This window comes from Carassius auratus, chromosome 36 (assembly GCF_003368295.1).
Source record: "Carassius auratus strain Wakin chromosome 36, ASM336829v1, whole genome shotgun sequence".
NCBI classification, from domain to species: domain Eukaryota; kingdom Metazoa; phylum Chordata; class Actinopteri; order Cypriniformes; family Cyprinidae; genus Carassius; species Carassius auratus.
The window spans coordinates 17,994,840-18,011,819 of record NC_039278.1 but is presented as its reverse complement, the minus strand read 5'-3'; the positions used below and the strand labels follow the sequence as shown (position 1 = coordinate 18,011,819).

Sequence of the window (16,980 nt, the reverse complement as noted above, 5' to 3'; positions counted from 1 at the left end):
ATTGCATACTCGTTAAAAAAAAAATCACTTCAGTGCACAAATCATTTGACGCTTTACGGCTGCAACTGTGTTGTGATTGTTTTAAACTTTGCTGAATTCTATCATTTCATCACATTTAATCGAAGTCTGAATTATTTATTTTTTCCGAGGTCACCTTAGCCACCCAGATCCAGTCCAGATGGTGGTCCAGCTTCTAGAGGACCTCAACAGCCCTGAATGTCAGCCGAGATCATATCAACTAGCCGAACCCCAGAGACATCTGTGAAGACCTCATCGGCCATCAGCTCAAGACCACGGGAACCAGACGAGTCCTCTGCTCAAACAGGACTCGTGCTGCAGCCTGGAATTAAACCACACAATTCTGATTTCGTCTGGCCCTGACTGAGCCTGGTTTCTCCCAAGTTTTTTTTCTCAATCTCTGTCACTGATGGGCTTTCGGTTCCTTGCCACTGTCGCCTCTGGCTTGCTTAGTTGGGGACACTGTTGGAAGAGAGCTGAGCTGGAAGATGACATCACTGAATCATCCATGAACTGACTTTAACTGATAAACTGTCTGTTTTCTATTGTCCTCTTGCATTATCAGCACACATTTTTCCTGTTTGACACTGTGAAGCTGCTTTGACACAATCTGTATTGTATAAAGCGTTTTATCAATAAAGGTGACTTGACTTGTTTACAACCATGAAGGGCATTAATTCATTATTAAATAAAAATAATCTTAAATATTTTGTTTATAAATGTGTTATGTTTAATTTATTTTTGCCTCAAAAAAGGATTAGAAAAGTTCAATAAGTCATTAAATAATGTGCAATAGAACAGCCAGCAGCTTTGTTAAAAGCATGTTAACCCATTTAATCCCATCTGTAACATTTGTGGCCAACATCTACATTTAACTTTTGCATTTGAAAGGACAAGAAAAATGGGGTCTCTTTTAAGATTTACTTACTTTTTAAGAAAAGTTACACAGTTTGCTTTATTGGACTATATGAGTAAAATTCACTTATTGAACAGTGGAGGAAATAACTAAAAAAGGCAAATAAATAGTTACCCCCCCCCCACCCCACCCCACCAATACCTTTATAAAAGCGGTCTAAAATGTCACAAGTAGTATCTTATATAGACGCATCCTGCTATTACAGTACTAAGACAAACTAATGTATTGCCCTCTAGTGGTTAGACAGACAGCTGCAGACTGGGGTCAAACAGGACTTTACAAAAGCAACAAATATTACTTCCAAGTACTATTAAAATATGCATATTAAAAAATATATATAAGTAAAAACGAACTGTTAATGAGCAGACATGCTTGATTGCACACTAACATGCATGATATTAAAGACATGTACAATGTTACAAAAAGATAAATAAATGCTGTTGTTTTGAAGCTTATATTCAAATATTTTTTTATATGCTTTGCCATGACAAGAATAAATGACATTTTTAAATATATTACATTAAAAAAGGTTAAGTTGTAATATTTAACAGTACTGTTTTTATTATATTTCTGATTAAATAAATGCAGCATCAGCTTCTTTTTATAGTTATATTTTAACATTTACATTTAAGTTTGTTTTTTTTTTCCCTCAAACTTTTTTTCTCAAAACTTATGTCAATTGTCTCATCAATAATTCCAACACTAACAACATTAGCCTGAAACAGTGAGATTTTTATTTTATTTTTGACATTTAGAAAAAAAAGTTTTCACGATTATAAGCATGGGTCAAAATTCCTAATCTTGACGAATGAAAACAGAACAAAAATCTAACAGCAAACAAATAATATGCAGATGAAGAACTAACAGACGATCAGTTGGACACACTCTGCAGCAATGTGATGTTATCTCCTTTCAACATAATCCGCCCTTATTGGAGAGAAAAAAATAAGTTTAAAGTCATATCTTATTTTACATCAAACAAAAGTTATTTCTCAGAAACGCATGACTCGCCGGTATCGCAAAGTTCACACTTACCAAGGGGCTTCCTGTTCTTGGTCTTCATGTGAACCTCCTCTGCGTCATCCAAAACCAAATTCATGTACTCATCAAATCCCTTCAAACACAAAGAAATCAATTATAAAAGTTAACTATTCACATGCTTGCATAAAATGGTTCACAAAAGTATCAGTAAAGTGAAATGAGCTGTGTGGAAAGAATGAACTTGGAGACTTGCTGCGTTTACTCACAATGATGCAGCCCTCTATCCGCATGTTGACCTGTTCGTAGAGCCATACCTGGATTCGGGAACGCTGCACAGAGAGGGAAAAACTATTAATAGCCGGTCGTTTGGATTTTTGGTTTTACGGACCACACCATCCATCATATGAAGAGGATAAATAAACACTGCAGGTTATGTTCTCCTAAAAATGTAGAACAATATAAATGCAGAGTGTGTGTGTGTGTGTATATATATATGGGCTGGTAATTCAACGCATTAATTAGATTAATTCATTATGGAGGAAAATTAACGCATACAAATTATTAATGCATTTAACGCACTTGCCCCGCCACAGACCTGTGAAGATCATCTGCCATTTCATACAGTCGATTGATGACTAATATGAGGCAGAGCAACAACTTACTGCATGATGGAGTCTAGAGAATATCCCTAAAATTCAAGATATGGGGCAAAATGCCCGTTTGAGATTGTGTCTCATATTTACATCACATAGTTAAGAAATATCACACCAGCTGTAGGCTAAGTGCAATATCACACGTGTGCAAATGTGATACTCATCTTATACAACAGTTCATTAAGACGTTAATATTGTGTTATTTTAGACACAATGTTTTCTGTTTTGCTCAATTTTGCCGACTAAAATATGAAGACAAATCAGAACTGTTAATCCCCGAGCAACCCACAGCAGCATTTCATTTCTTAATCCATGTTTTGAATGAATTGGGTGAACCATTTGGCACATTGAACCACTGGCTATAGTCGCGCTGGCTTTGAAGTGGGGCTGCACAGATGCATCTGTGTTTGACATCAAAGTACGGCGAGAGCGATTCAAAAGCACAAGGAGTCATCGGCTCTGTAAGCTCTTGCGGTACTTTGATATCACAACGATCGGTCTTATGGTGATAACCCGCTTCAAGTCGAAAAAGCCTAATGATGAACCATTTATTCACCCCTGAATGAATCGGCCATTTGAACGAATCAAACGAATGAATAAATGACTCGATGACTTAATCATTAAGGCATTTACCACCACCTACTGGCAGTTTTAGTTTATTATTTAGCGTATCATTTCATTAAAGAAATTCTTTCATATTTCCATAGTAATAATAATAATAAAATTAAGAAAATAAATCATTAAAGTTATACTTCACCCAACCAACAATGACACTTCTGTCAACATGTACTCACATGGTCCAAAAGAGTATGTGTAATACATTTTATCAAACAAAATATTTATTGCTGAACTTACTTTTTGTAATCTCTGTTTGATGCTTTGCACAACAGTGACTTTAAATTATTATTTCAGAGTAATTTCTCCAAATGTGATGCAAGATTAATTCAATTAATTAATCACCACATCATGTAATTAGGTTTAAAAAAATTTAATCACTTGCCATCCCTAATATATATACATATATACACACACACATACATATTATATATATATATATATATATATATATATATATATATATATATATATATATATATATAAATTCGGAGAGAGACCCTTTTTTTACATTGTGATATTTTTCATGACAATTCGGCACATTTCTCCATAAAATTCTCAATTTATATTAGGATTATATTATGAGATTAAAATTATTAAGTATTTCAACATTGTAGTATTGATGGTAGGCTGCTTTGGATTTATGCTTATTAATTTTATTACAGTAATTTTAACCACAAACTAAAAATAAAAATAACATCATTATATATATATATATATATATATATATATATATATATATATATATATATATAAATAATAAAACAAAAGTAAAAAAAAAAAATTGACTGGGGTAAGACCTCACATTTCATACAAAATACATAATTTAAAATGTACACACACACACAGATTATATATAAATATATATATATGTGTGTGTGTGTTAAATATACTTAAGTGTGGAATAAAATTACGAACTTACATTCTGTAGATACCTAAAAATAAGGTTCTGAAAGTAAAATTAAGGAAACAAACAAATATAGCAATAACATTATACTGTCATAATAATATGACTCATTAATTTTAAATATGATTTTTTTTTCATTCATTTATAAGTAACGTAACCAGGACCAACACAAACCTGGTACAAACATTTAGGAAACCAAAGCATCTCAATACAATGGGAGTAACGTTAAGCGACTCAGTTCTGCTCTCTGAAGGATACGATCGGCTGCACCATGACCTTCTGAACCTTCTGTCCTTGTCCTCTGTACGCCATTCTCCCAAATAATATTCCGATATTTTTAGAAAAAGGTGATCTACGTCCAATTAAACGCAATATTTATTAGCGCGGTAACAAATACCTCACGTTGTTCGCTGCTATTTCGATGGCGGCGCAATTCCGGAAAGAGAATGACGCAGGTAAAATGACGTGTTGATTATTTGTAACGCCGCTTGTGGCCTGGAGACACATTACAGATAAATGTTTGTATTCATAAGACATACCTAGACGCCTCATTGGCCGCTCGACCGCACGTCAACGTCGCCGCCATATTGGAGCGGGCAATTCTCATAACTCACACATCAGGACAGAAGAAAACATACCTGACTCATCGACAGATTGGATACCTACAAACCGTCACACGATAATAAAAACAGACTCCGAAGTTATATGTATAGATCAGTGCTCCGAAGTCCCGTTCTGAATCAGAGTCGCGAACAGGCTCCGAAGTCCCGATCTGAATCAACCGAGTCGCGAACAGACTCCGAAGTGCCGATCTGAATCAACCGAGTCGCGAACAGGCTCCGAAGTGCCGATCTGAATCAACCGAGTCGCGAACAGGCTCCGAAGTCCCGAGCTGAATCAACCGAGTCGCGAACAGGCTCCGAAGTGCCGATCTGAATCAACAGAGTCGCGAACAGGCTCCGAAGTGCCGATCTGAATCAACCGAGTCGCGAACAGGCTCCGAAGTGCCGATCTGAATCAACAGAGTCGCGAACAGGCTCCGAAGTGCCGATCTGAATCAACCGGGTCGCGAACAGACTCCGAAGTGCCGATCTGAATCAACCGAGTCGCGAACAGGCTCCGAAGTCCCGATCTGAATCAACAGAGTCGCGAACAGGCTCCGAAGTGCCGATCTGAATCAACAGAGTCGCGAACAGGCTCCGAAGTGCCGATCTGAATCAACCGAGTCGCGAACATGCTCCGAAGTGCCGATCTGAATCAACCGGGTCGCGAACAGACTCCGAAGTGCCGATCTGAATCAACCGAGTCGCGAACATGCTCCGAAGTGCCGATCTGAATCAACAGAGTCGCGAACAGGCTCCGAAGTGCCGATCTGAATAAACCGAGTCGCAAACAGGCTCCAAAGTGCCGCCCAACATACATGGAAAAACAAACCACTGTTTCAAAATGTGTGTTTTCTGCAGGAGTGTGTTTAATGTGAATTATAGAACAAAATGTCAAGCATCGTCAAGTATTTTACATGATTTGACTCATTAATTGAATGAAATAGAAAATCTTGAGGGAAGCGGCGGGGAATTCATGTTTATTAGTCAGGTTTTGTCTTCACAAATAAACCACTCTATTCCCAGAGAAAGGCAGAACTGAAAACTTAAATAAAATGTGTTTCTTGAGCTGAGATTGATTCAGAGGATTTTCTATTATATATATATATATATATATATATATATATATATATATATATATATATATATATATATATATATGTGTGTGTGTGTGTGTGTGTGTGTGTGTGTGTGTGTGTGTGTGTGTGTGTGTGTGTGGTGTATTATACTTAAGGAACTCATTAATTAAATACAATTTGGAACTCATGTCCACAATATTTTTGTGTTGTGTCATTAGTTGCTTAATTTGATTAATAATTAGTATTTTAAAATTACATTTCAATTTTTTTTATTTTACTCTTTATTTTACTATTAATTTATTCTTCATTTGTATCTATTCTGTATTATTCCACCCTTTATATTACATATTCTTCTTGCTATTATTAACCTATTGTTGTTCAGTTATTTATTATGGTATTATTCATATTATACATAGAATTTAATAAATCTATTATATCTCATATTTTATTGTACCGTTGTACTCGCCTTTCATATTATTCACTTTACTTTAAGTTGTACTACATATACTTTTTAATATAACATATCACTTTTACTATATTTCTACTGTGCATTGTATCAGTAGATATTTTCATTTTCACTGGATCCATAGCCTCATCAGTTACATGTGTTATTATTTGTTGTATTCTTCTGTAGGCTAAAGTGCTATCAAAATGAAAAGCAGACTTCAAGTGTGTGATTTGTATTTACTTGTTTTATTAAATTTTCTCAACAATAGTAAATTATTAGTGTTTAAATATCTATTATTTAGGTTTTATCCCAGTACTTCAAAGGGAATGGGCTGTGTTCTGACATGAGACACAAGAAAGAGAGAAAAAAAAAAGAAAGACAAATGTTGCGATTGAACACAGAGAAAGCAATAAACCATCTACATATCATGTAATGTGCATTCAAATTACATTACATGAATAAGTCACAGTTATACTAAATTAGCAGATTTGTAAAGCGAAAAAATCAACGAAATCATCAAGTGAGATAAATGTGAGCTTTCAATTAATAATTTCCAAACCTTACTAAACAACTGGAGGCAAAGTTTTTTTTAACTGTTTTTTAACCTCTGAAATTGGTTGGTAATATATATATATAATTTTTTTTTAGTACAAATATTTCATGTAAAGTTTTTATTAATGTATCAATACTGATATTGCACACATTTTTTAAGTTAACAATTTATTTATAATAAAATTAAATTTGAAACACATTTTGTGTGGTTTACATGACGTGTCCACAGATTGTGTGACGTTAAACGCATGTTTCTGCTAGGTCAGTGAGTGTGACAATTGTTGTTTTGAAGGCGCTCAGTGGTGAGTGACTTAGCATCGAGCCAGCTGCAAACTACCCGTAATTTATATGTAATAAGACCAAATTATCATTTATCTTTGGAGGATGTTTTTAAACTGAAAGAAACATTTAATTTAAGGTTAATTAATTATATATCAGCTGAGTTTTTGCAATGTTATCGTTAGCCTGGCTAACCTAGCCTAGCTTAGATTATTGTCAACTGTCTTTTATATTACTTTTGTTTAAGTGCGAAAAAAAATGAAAGTAGAAAGTTTTAAATTAGTAATTATATATGCATATTTTGTCTTTATATATATTTTGGTTTAGGTGTAGAACATTTGTTTTTGTTCAAGTTCTTAGTATAATACATTACCGGTAGTGATATATTTGTAAATACTCGATCATATTTCTCGTTTAATGGATTAATTACGTACTCCTATACTGTGTAAATGCGTACACATTTTTCAGCTGTCATTCAAAAGAAACTGCCTTTTCGTTTAGCTGACGTTGTATCTATATTTTCACTATGATAGTTTTACTGTAGCAAATGGCCTTATTTTAAAGCCCAAATGTAACTGCTTCTATCTTAATACAAATTCGATTCATGCAACTCTTCTGTGTTCAGAACTGAACAGGTACAGGATGCTACGTTTGCGTTGCAAAGCCAAGAACGGGACCCATCTGATGCAGGGCCTTACACACCAATCTTGTGTTCAGGAGCTTAAAGATAAGATCGAGGAGCTGACAGGAATACCGTGTGATGTACAGAAGATCATGGTGGGTTATCCACCATCCAGCCTAGATCTACGCAATGGTGAAGCCCACCTAAAAGACTACCCTATAAAATCAGGTTTGACTTTGCTTTGCATTGTATGTTCACTACTCTTTATTTGCAATGTGTTACAAAAATAGTTCACCCAAAAATGAAAATGTACTCCTCCTTAAAGGGTTAGTTCACCCAAAAATTATGTCATTAATGACTCACCTTCATGTCGTTCCAAACCTGTAAGACCTCCGTTCATCTTCGGAACACAGTTTATGATATTTTAGATTTAGTCCGTGATCTTTCTTTCCCTCCATTGAAAATGTATGTACGGTATAATGTCCATGTCCAGAAAGATAATAAAAACATCATCAAAGTAGTCCATGTGACATCAGAGGGTCAGTTAGTCAGTTGAAGCATCGAAAATACATTTTGGTCCAAAAAAAATACGAAATTACGACTATGCAACATTGTCTTCTCCTCCGGGTCTGTTGTGAGTGTGTTCACAAAGCTGCTGACGTGTTTTTTGGTGCGCCCAATAACGAAGATAACACGTCAGCAGCGCCGCTGAAGACGCTCACAACATACCCGGAAGAGAAGATAATGCTACATTTTGGACCAAAATGTATTTTGGATCCTTCAACTAATTCTAATTGACCCTCTGATGTCACATGGACTACTGTGATGATGTTTTTCTTACCTTTCTGGACATGGACAGTATACCGTACATACGTTTTCAATGGAGGGTCAGAAAGCTCTTGGACTAAATCTAAAGCATCTTAAACTTTGGTCCGAAGATGAACGGAGGTCTTTCGGGTTTGGGATTGACATGAGGGTCATTTTCATTTTTTGGGTGAACTAACCCTTTAAGCCAACCCAAAAAGTAGATGGGTATGTTTCCTCATTGGAATAGAATGTTGAGAATGTATCATTCCATCACTTCTACATGCAGTGAATGGGTGCTATTAGAATTAATATAAAAGAATATAAAAATATCTATATATAATAATCTAAAGTAATCCACACCAGTATTATGGATAGAGGACCCGTATGTTAGCCAGAAACAGTGGCTTGAAGTTAAAACACTGAAACATGTTTTCGGCAAATTATTTTTCCTTTAATTCTGTGTTCATAAAGCCATTCGTACACTTTTGTTGTTGCTGAGGTGGGATCATTGATGTGTTCCAGGAGACACGCTGATTGTTGAGGAGGAGAAGAACAAACCTAAACCCCAAACGCAAACTGCTGTGTCCAAAGGGCCCAGTCTTGACCTGTCCCCGGTTCTGGAGCGCCACGTCGTCCCTGCCGACAACTCTTGTCTGTTTACCAGTGTGAACTACGTTATGGAAGGAGGTGTTTACGACCCAGCCTGTGTGCCTGAAATGCGCGGGCTCATTGCACAAATTGTAGCTAGTGACCCCACCGCGTACTCCGAGGCAGTATTGGGCAAGACTAATGAGGACTATTGCACCTGGATCCGTCGTGATGACACGTGGGGAGGCGCCATTGAGGTTTCAATCCTCTCTAAGTTCTTCCAGTGTGAGATCTGCGTCGTTGACACTCAGACTGTCCGAGTCGACCGCTTCGGCGAGGATGCGGGTTACACCAAACGAGTGCTGCTTATTTATGATGGTATTCACTATGACCCACTCCAGAAGGTGGTGCCAAATTCAGATGTCCCCGCACAAACGGTTTTCTCCACTACCGATGATGTAATCTTGGCCCAAGCGTTGGAGCTCGCGGATGAGGCGCGGAGGAAGCGTCAGTATACGGACGTCAACCGCTTCACTCTGCGCTGCATGGTGTGCCAAACTGGCCTGGTGGGGCAGAAGGAAGCAAGGGAGCATGCCAAGGAGACCGGCCACACCAACTTTGGGGAGGTGTGATGCTCTTCGCTCTGTTTTCGAACCCCCGCCCCCACCTTTACCACTGCCACAACACCTGACATGGTACCCGCTCTTTCACTGCTGCCTGTTCCAGCTTGGTACAGTCCTCTACCTCACATCGTCTAGCGGCTTCAGAAGACTTTCACTTGTCGAGTTCTCAGATTGTTCAGTATTCTTTTAACTTTGCTTTACTCTTGAGGTTGAAGTATTAAGTGTGCTTGTGTTTTTAGGCTGTTAGCCAGAAATCCAGAAGCCGTATCTTCAAACCAAATTTTAAAGGGATTCTCCACTGACTACCTGTTTGGTATAAAGATTACGATACTAGTATTAGGGTGAATTTTGCAAAACACATCCAGGTCATATAACAAACTGAATATATACAGAGAGGGGGATGCCTATTTTTCATCATCATGACAATAAGGCTAATTTCTACCCCAAATGTAATATATATTATGAAGTATTTTTACATTTCATTATTAATGGTAGGTTGCTTAGGATATATGCTTATTAATTTAATTATAGTCATTTTAACTGTAAAATTAGTTACTGTGTTTTAACAATTTAGGATGAAAATAATAATTATAAAATCGTAATGTTCTTAAAATCCTTTTGCTTAAGCTAAACATAACACATTTTTATTTGAGTTCCGCTGTTAAATGTGACCTACATGGTTTCGTGAGATTCACCCATAACCTCATGTAAACACTTTTCTGTTGCCTGCAGCTCAAAGATGTATGAGTGACAATGCTAGCTAAACCTTTGGTAGTACTGAACAAATAATTTAACCTTTAATATGGAATACTAATTGTTCATAATTTTAAACAAATTAATCATCAATGTACATTTTTTTCACACATAAAGAGCTTCTGTGGATGTGGCCAGAGTAGTATTGAACAAACAAAAAACGGTGGAGCACTGCTTAGACATGCCTTTCATTAACTCTAATTTAACCATGGCATTACTGTATTTATTATATTATCTGTCTTTTTAAGGTCATACGCACAGCTTCTGAACGATCGATGGCACTACATGAAGTCTTAAATTCACTGGCTCCATTCTATCTGTTACTTGAAATACTCACATAGATCAAGTGTCGACTCTGAATACTCTACTCAATGCAGTTTTTACGCATTTTCAGTAAGCTAGTTAACAAGAAAGTGTGTATTTTAAGCTGAAGTGGATGACAATGGTGCTGATTGTAGAATCTCACTGAACTACTTTGTGAATCTAGATTTTGTTTTTCTTTGAAGGGCACTTGTGTAATCTCTGCAAATGACCACACAAGATTGTTTTATGCAAAATGTGTTTATTCTCTCTCAAGTGACCATTGTTAGGAAGAGTGATTGTAGTTTTGACATTTGAAGAGATGACAAACTTTTTTTGCGTACAGGGCTGATATATGAGGTTTAGTGTAGCAAAGTATCATAGTATTAGAGTGTGGATGAAATTTAGAGAGAACACATCTTGCAAGGCCTGATTTATGATGATGATGAGGTACATTCTCAGTATTTTTCAGTCAGGTAATATCCACACTGTTGTTTACTTGTTTGCAGCTTTTTTATTTTGAACAAATGGTGCCATTGTAAGTCCAAAGGACTTTTTTGTTGTTATTTTGCAGTGATTTTTCTAAATGGCCGTGATCAGTGTTTTTGTCTATACTAAGAGAACTTTGAGTGAGAAACTGCATGGACAGCACTCTTTGCTACAAAATCACTGGTTATACTGGGTAATGATAAATAAACTTGAATTGAGATATATAAATATCCTTGTGTGATTTATTATTTACTTATTTGTTATTAGTTTTTAACTAAATGTTATTAGTAGTTACTAGTGTTAACGAACTACTGTCAAAATTTCATGTTAGAGACGGTATTAAACTTTCCCAAGCAAATTGTTTCCAATGAAACAACACAGGAAACCCAGTGTTGACATCATAAAGTCTTGAATGTCCTAGAAACACCCAGAACCCCTTAGCAACCAACCATTGTGGCCAACCAATCTGTTACATAGTGGTGGCAAGTTCTGTGCCGACAAGTACCGCTCCATATTCTTTAGTTTATAAAATGTAAACATCTTGTGCCTTTCAACATTTTAAGTAGTAGCCATTTTTATGTTACTTATTTTAGAATTACGAATATATAATCTATGAATAATCCTGTATCTCATTCACTAGATACCATTTATTATTCCTTAATGGTGTTTCTCAAGTTAACTTTAAGGTGTGTAATTTAATATATACTATCAGATCGGAATAAGAACTAATGAGTAGTTAGTAGCTTAGAAAAAAAATAAAAACACTAGTTACATTAGTTAACCTTACTAATCACGACTGGACTTCTTACTAGCACAGGTAGCACCAAACAAACTAGTTCGTTTTGTATGGAGAAATAAATAAATAATTAAAATTGATCGTCTGTATGTGGAGTGAAAACCTAATGAATCTCAGTCAGTTAAATAGGATCAAATCAGTTCCAGTTGACAGGGATTAAACTAATGTTATTTTAAGAAACCCTTCATAACGCGATTAAGCAGGATTTGCCGGTGATCCTCTCGACACTTTCTGTCATCGTGTGTTTGTCATTCCAGGCGCGTGCACAGAAGTAGTGTGTGTAGTTAAGTCTTTTCTTACTCATCTTCCATGTCTTTTCTAGCCACTAAACGACTATTTTGATATTAACTTTCGTTTTTATTAATTTATTTTGCCGTACACTCAACAGTCAGTTCTCTGATTGGCTGCTGCAGGAAAGAAAGGAAAATGATTGGTGGAAGATTTCTTTATGTCCAGTACTGACACCTCACTGTGCCTCACAGCACCGACACTGTAGAAGCACGTGCACCTGCTGGGCTGCTATCTCGTTTCTGCACTAAAGGTAAACTTTTATTAAAGCATGTTTCAGGTTGCCTATGATTATTTATGTCGGTTTTAATTGAAGGCTTGCCAAATAATCCTAGAATTTAAAGCAGAAAGGAAACATAGATTAATTATACTATTGTAAATAATGTGCTGAAATGTATCAATTAAAATCAGATTGTACATGCTCTTACATGTTTTTAGATTGTTCAGCAGTATTTTACGTCTTACCCAGGTGTTCATTTCTAGTGTAGTCTGGCAGATAGTTTCAAGGACGCTTAGTAGATAACATATATATGTGTGTTTTCTTGTGTAATACAGGTCATATGTACATAATAAAGTCATTTCAGTGTTATTATGATTATAGATGGGTATGACTTCTCTAGAACAGCATGAAAGACATTTCGAAGTGCGTTATCGGTGATGCAGTTACAAAAAGGACTAAGCATTTTCTTAGTATGTTATTAAGGTTATAGATAATATAAAAAGGCCAGTGGGTTAATTATGTCTCTGGAAATGGACCTCGTTTTTACAGTCATTGTTAAGGTTTACTGATTACTGTTTATTTGAAAGTTCAAATGTCAAAAAAAACAAATATCATACTGTTCTGATGATGGTTTTATTTTCTATCCATCTGCAACTTCCTCATTCATCTCTCCCCAAAGAAAACATGTTTGCTGTTACATTTGCTTTATCACACAATACAATCCATCAATGTAAAAAAAATGTATTATCATCATTCACGTCATATTCAAATTTACAACAGTGAGAGCCTTTTATGTGACAACTAATAAAACAAAATGAATTGATATTGTTCTTACTGATCTTTCATAAGGTGTAAGTTGAAGCTGGAATAAATGCAACCATTTCTGAAGCACAAGACAAGACAAAGTTTAGTTTATCTTTAAACAAATGGATGATTCGCTATCTTCCTTCATGCCTTCACTAGAAAAGCTGTAACATCTAATCTCATTCACATGATCTGATTATTATAATCACAAAAAAATTTAAAATAAATAAAAATATAATTGTCTTATGTGTTTTTTGTATAAGATTGTATTTAATTGATCTACAATTTCTACTATTACCACTTACAAATGGTACATATCAAGACACTTCATTAGCATTTTTTATTCTACTTTTAGGGGAAATGCAGTTTCATCAACACTGTTAAAGAACTTTGAATTCATATCAGAGTGGAGGTTTGCATAATTTGCAAATGCCGATAAGTGACATGTGGCAAGATGGCACTGGCCTCGACACAATGGGCGAGATTGACAGTAATGGCAGCTGTGACAGTGTGGTCAGCTTCAACTCATGCTTTGTAAGATATCCTTTTTTTATGAAGACATACTGTACATAATGTTATCAAATACATTTAAATCTACATCTTCAGTTGTTTTGATGTACTGTAAAATGTTGATAAAATATATGAAAGAGTAAATTCACCCAAAATTGAAAATTCTGTCATCATTTACTTTGTGTTGTTCCAAATCTGTATTGTTATTTTCTTTGGAACATATTTTGAGAAAGTAAGGGTTGCTTTGGACACCATTGACTTTATATGAACAGAAACGTTCTTCAGATGATCTTCTTTTGTATTCTAAAGAAAGCAGAAAAAAGTTCACCCTCAGTCACTTGGGCGGTACATTTTCAAAAGGTGCACCTTAGAACCTTATTTACCCCTAAAGTGTGCACATTTGTACTTTAAAGGAACATATTCGTATCCAAAGTGTACAAATTAGTATCTTAATGGTGCACATTGACCACCCAGTCCTTAGCGTGTAAGTCATTCAGGTTTTGAACAAAATAAGGCTGAGAAAATGACGACAGAATTTTCATTTCTGAATCAACTATCCCTTTAATGAACACATATTAAAGGTTAGAGTCCACAAATGGGAATAATTTATGTTTCAGAGTGATGAAAGTATGGAGTATCTCTCTGCCGAGGAGAGGGCTTGTCTCATGTACCTAGAGGAGACCATTCAGTCACTGGATACAGAGGATGACAGTGGCCTATCCAATGACGAATCTGATCAGCTGCCAGCTCGAGGAAATGTAGCTAACAAAGCAGCCCACCTCTCCTCGTCGACAAGACCCAACAAGCTCCCTAGTCAAGGTGTGTTGATGCTCCTTTAGTATTTATAACTCCTAACCATTACTGATAATGCATTAAAATATTATTTTATTGTTTGTAGATGTTCCCAAAAGCCAATTTGAAAGTCCATTGTCATCTAGCAGCTTGGTGCAAAATGAAATTCTGAATTATATGGTTCCTACTCCATTTGTCCTTGCAAACCGCAGCTCACGAATCCAACTCAAACCTGAATTAACTGCATCCCAGAAAAAAACTGGCAATCAAAGTGGCTTGTGAAAGTAACCAGCTCCATGAAGAAGCTCCAAAGGTTCCCTCAGAGGTCAATGTGTTAGTGATACCACCTCCATATAAAATCAATAGCAGTAAAGAAACAATGGAAAAACAACAAAATAAATCTCAGCCAGAGAATGTGGCACGTAGAGGACCACTCTCGTATGAAGCACTTGTACATCTGCGAAAGAGTGCTTCCATGCGGAGAACCAATGCAACTGAAGACAAAACCGAAGAACAGCGGGTTTCTACAAATAAAGATCAAAGCATCTCTGCATCCCAAACTTATACCCAGAACTCACAGGCCTTGACAAGTAGGAACTCCAAGCCCACTCCTCCACCTGTCGCACCTAAACCTAAATTGAAAACCCCACACAAAGTCCCAATGAACCAGGAAGAAGACTCCAACTCCAAGATCCACTCAACCATGCCTTACCCAGGGGTATTGTCTGTAGATAAATTAATGAACCCAGAGAAAGTAAGAGTAGAGGCTCTTTGCAAGCTGGGTCTCCTTAAGGATACAAAGAACCCAATCTGTCAACAACTAAAGCATTCACATTCCCCAACAAACAAAGAGCAAAACCAGACCACAAGTGAACGTCTTGCCCCATGTGTTCCTGGAGAACAAATAAACCAGCCATTACAAAGTTGCAGCACTTTCCACCAAAGGTGCAACCTATCTACAGCTTCAACTCATCTGCAACATGCCGATATGACTTCAACCGGGACATCTGCCACACTGGAACATGCTGGGACTGTACTGTCAAGTTCTAACATCACAGTCTTGAATGCAAATTCTCAGGACTACCAATCAGGTTCTTCTCCAATGGGGGCCAAAAACCACTTTACAGACACCCTAATGAATTCTAAGGATTCTAATGCATCGGTATCCACAAAAATGGAATTGCATGCATCATCTCGTTCCAAAGGCCACATTGTGCCAGTTCCCAGCATTGGAAGAGATCGGAGAGAGGCATTACGAAAACTAGGATTGCTGAAAAACTGAAATTTGCTGACTGTGACAGTGCTGCTACAACCTCTTGCAGACACCAGTATTTTAACCATTTTTAAAACATGAATCAATCTCTAGCCTGCTAAGATTCTGGTATGGCGATTTTGTTGTTTGTTTTGGCATCTGACGGAGCGTTTGGACCCAGCAGAAACTGTGATGCATGATGTCAGACTTAACAACCGATTAATAAAAGTATGCAATTTTATAATGTTAAAAGCCATTGGTAGGCTGACTCTTCTGAAACCTGTAAAAACATCCTCACCAACATTAGCTCAACCAATGGCATGGGTTTTGGGCATTTGATGGATCAATGCCCATTATTTTTCAGTTCTGTTTGGTAGCAGTAGTTGCAAAGAAATAGCACAGTTAACTTTTATCAATTTAAAGTAATACAGTGTTGCAATTAACTTTTAGATGATTTATTACTGAATCATTGACTATAACACTTGGATGCCTTTGCCTAATTTAGCACTGAAGATTAAGATGATTCTGTATGTTTACCTTTCCAGGTAAACCTAAGTATCTTTCAATACTTTTCTAACTACATCTAAGTAGATTAGCAATTAGCCTTAAATTACGCTTTGATCTTGCTATTGGAAGCCTGCTCCTAATCTGTGTTTATGAATCATGAATGTTTTCAGAAAATCACTTCCTGTTTTTTTTTTTTTTTAATATATGTTTGAGTATGTCTGCATCACCAGAGACTGATGAACCTGAAGAAGCCAGGCTCCCAAAGATCAGCTATCAGTCAAACTCCTCATTTTACACGCCGGTCAGTGAGATCTGACACAGCACTTCAGTGGATTAGCACATTATCTTGGGTTGCAACCAACAGACTGGTGTTCATGTTACCTGGCCTTTCAGATTCATCTGTCATTAAAGTTCTTTATCTCAGAATTTGTCCTAGTTCATGACTTACACTGAGAATGGTTCTTCTGTTTGTACTGACTCAGTTTACAGTTGGCCTTTCACAGTGGCTTTTCCAACCAAATCCACCCCTTAATGCACATGGAAAGCAGCCATAAATTACAGTAATGTTTAACCACAGAA

The 16,980-nt window shown here is 36.4% G+C and overlaps 2 protein-coding genes and 1 pseudogene across 3 annotated transcripts; 2 read left to right on the top strand and 1 right to left on the bottom strand.

Moving 5' to 3' along the window:
• Positions 1-1,645: 1,645 nt before the first annotated feature.
• LOC113055493 (small nuclear ribonucleoprotein E) lies at positions 1,646-4,547 on the bottom strand. The gene is made up of 5 exons (XM_026221849.1): positions 4,349-4,547; positions 4,106-4,132; positions 2,182-2,244; positions 1,970-2,048; positions 1,646-1,861 (listed from the first exon to the last, which is right to left on the bottom strand). The coding sequence occupies exons 1-5, from the start codon at positions 4,400-4,402 to the stop codon at positions 1,806-1,808; spliced, it is 279 nt and encodes a 92-aa protein (XP_026077634.1). The 5' UTR covers positions 4,403-4,547; the 3' UTR covers positions 1,646-1,805.
• Positions 4,548-7,015: 2,468 nt separating this feature from the next.
• Positions 7,016-11,454, top strand: LOC113055492 (ubiquitin thioesterase OTU1). 2 transcript variants are annotated; one of them, XM_026221846.1, is made up of 3 exons: positions 7,016-7,073; positions 7,676-7,900; positions 9,002-11,454. In XM_026221846.1, exons 2-3 carry the CDS (start codon positions 7,693-7,695, stop codon positions 9,697-9,699), a joined length of 906 nt encoding a protein of 301 aa, XP_026077631.1. In that variant the 5' UTR covers positions 7,016-7,073; positions 7,676-7,692; the 3' UTR covers positions 9,700-11,454. The 2 variants fall into 2 exon arrangements, with proteins under 2 accessions (XP_026077631.1, XP_026077632.1); XM_026221847.1 differs by having other exon boundaries at positions 7,039-7,121.
• A 133-nt stretch (positions 11,455-11,587) lies between these two features.
• On the top strand, positions 11,588-16,980 carry LOC113055491 (specifically androgen-regulated gene protein-like; annotated as a pseudogene).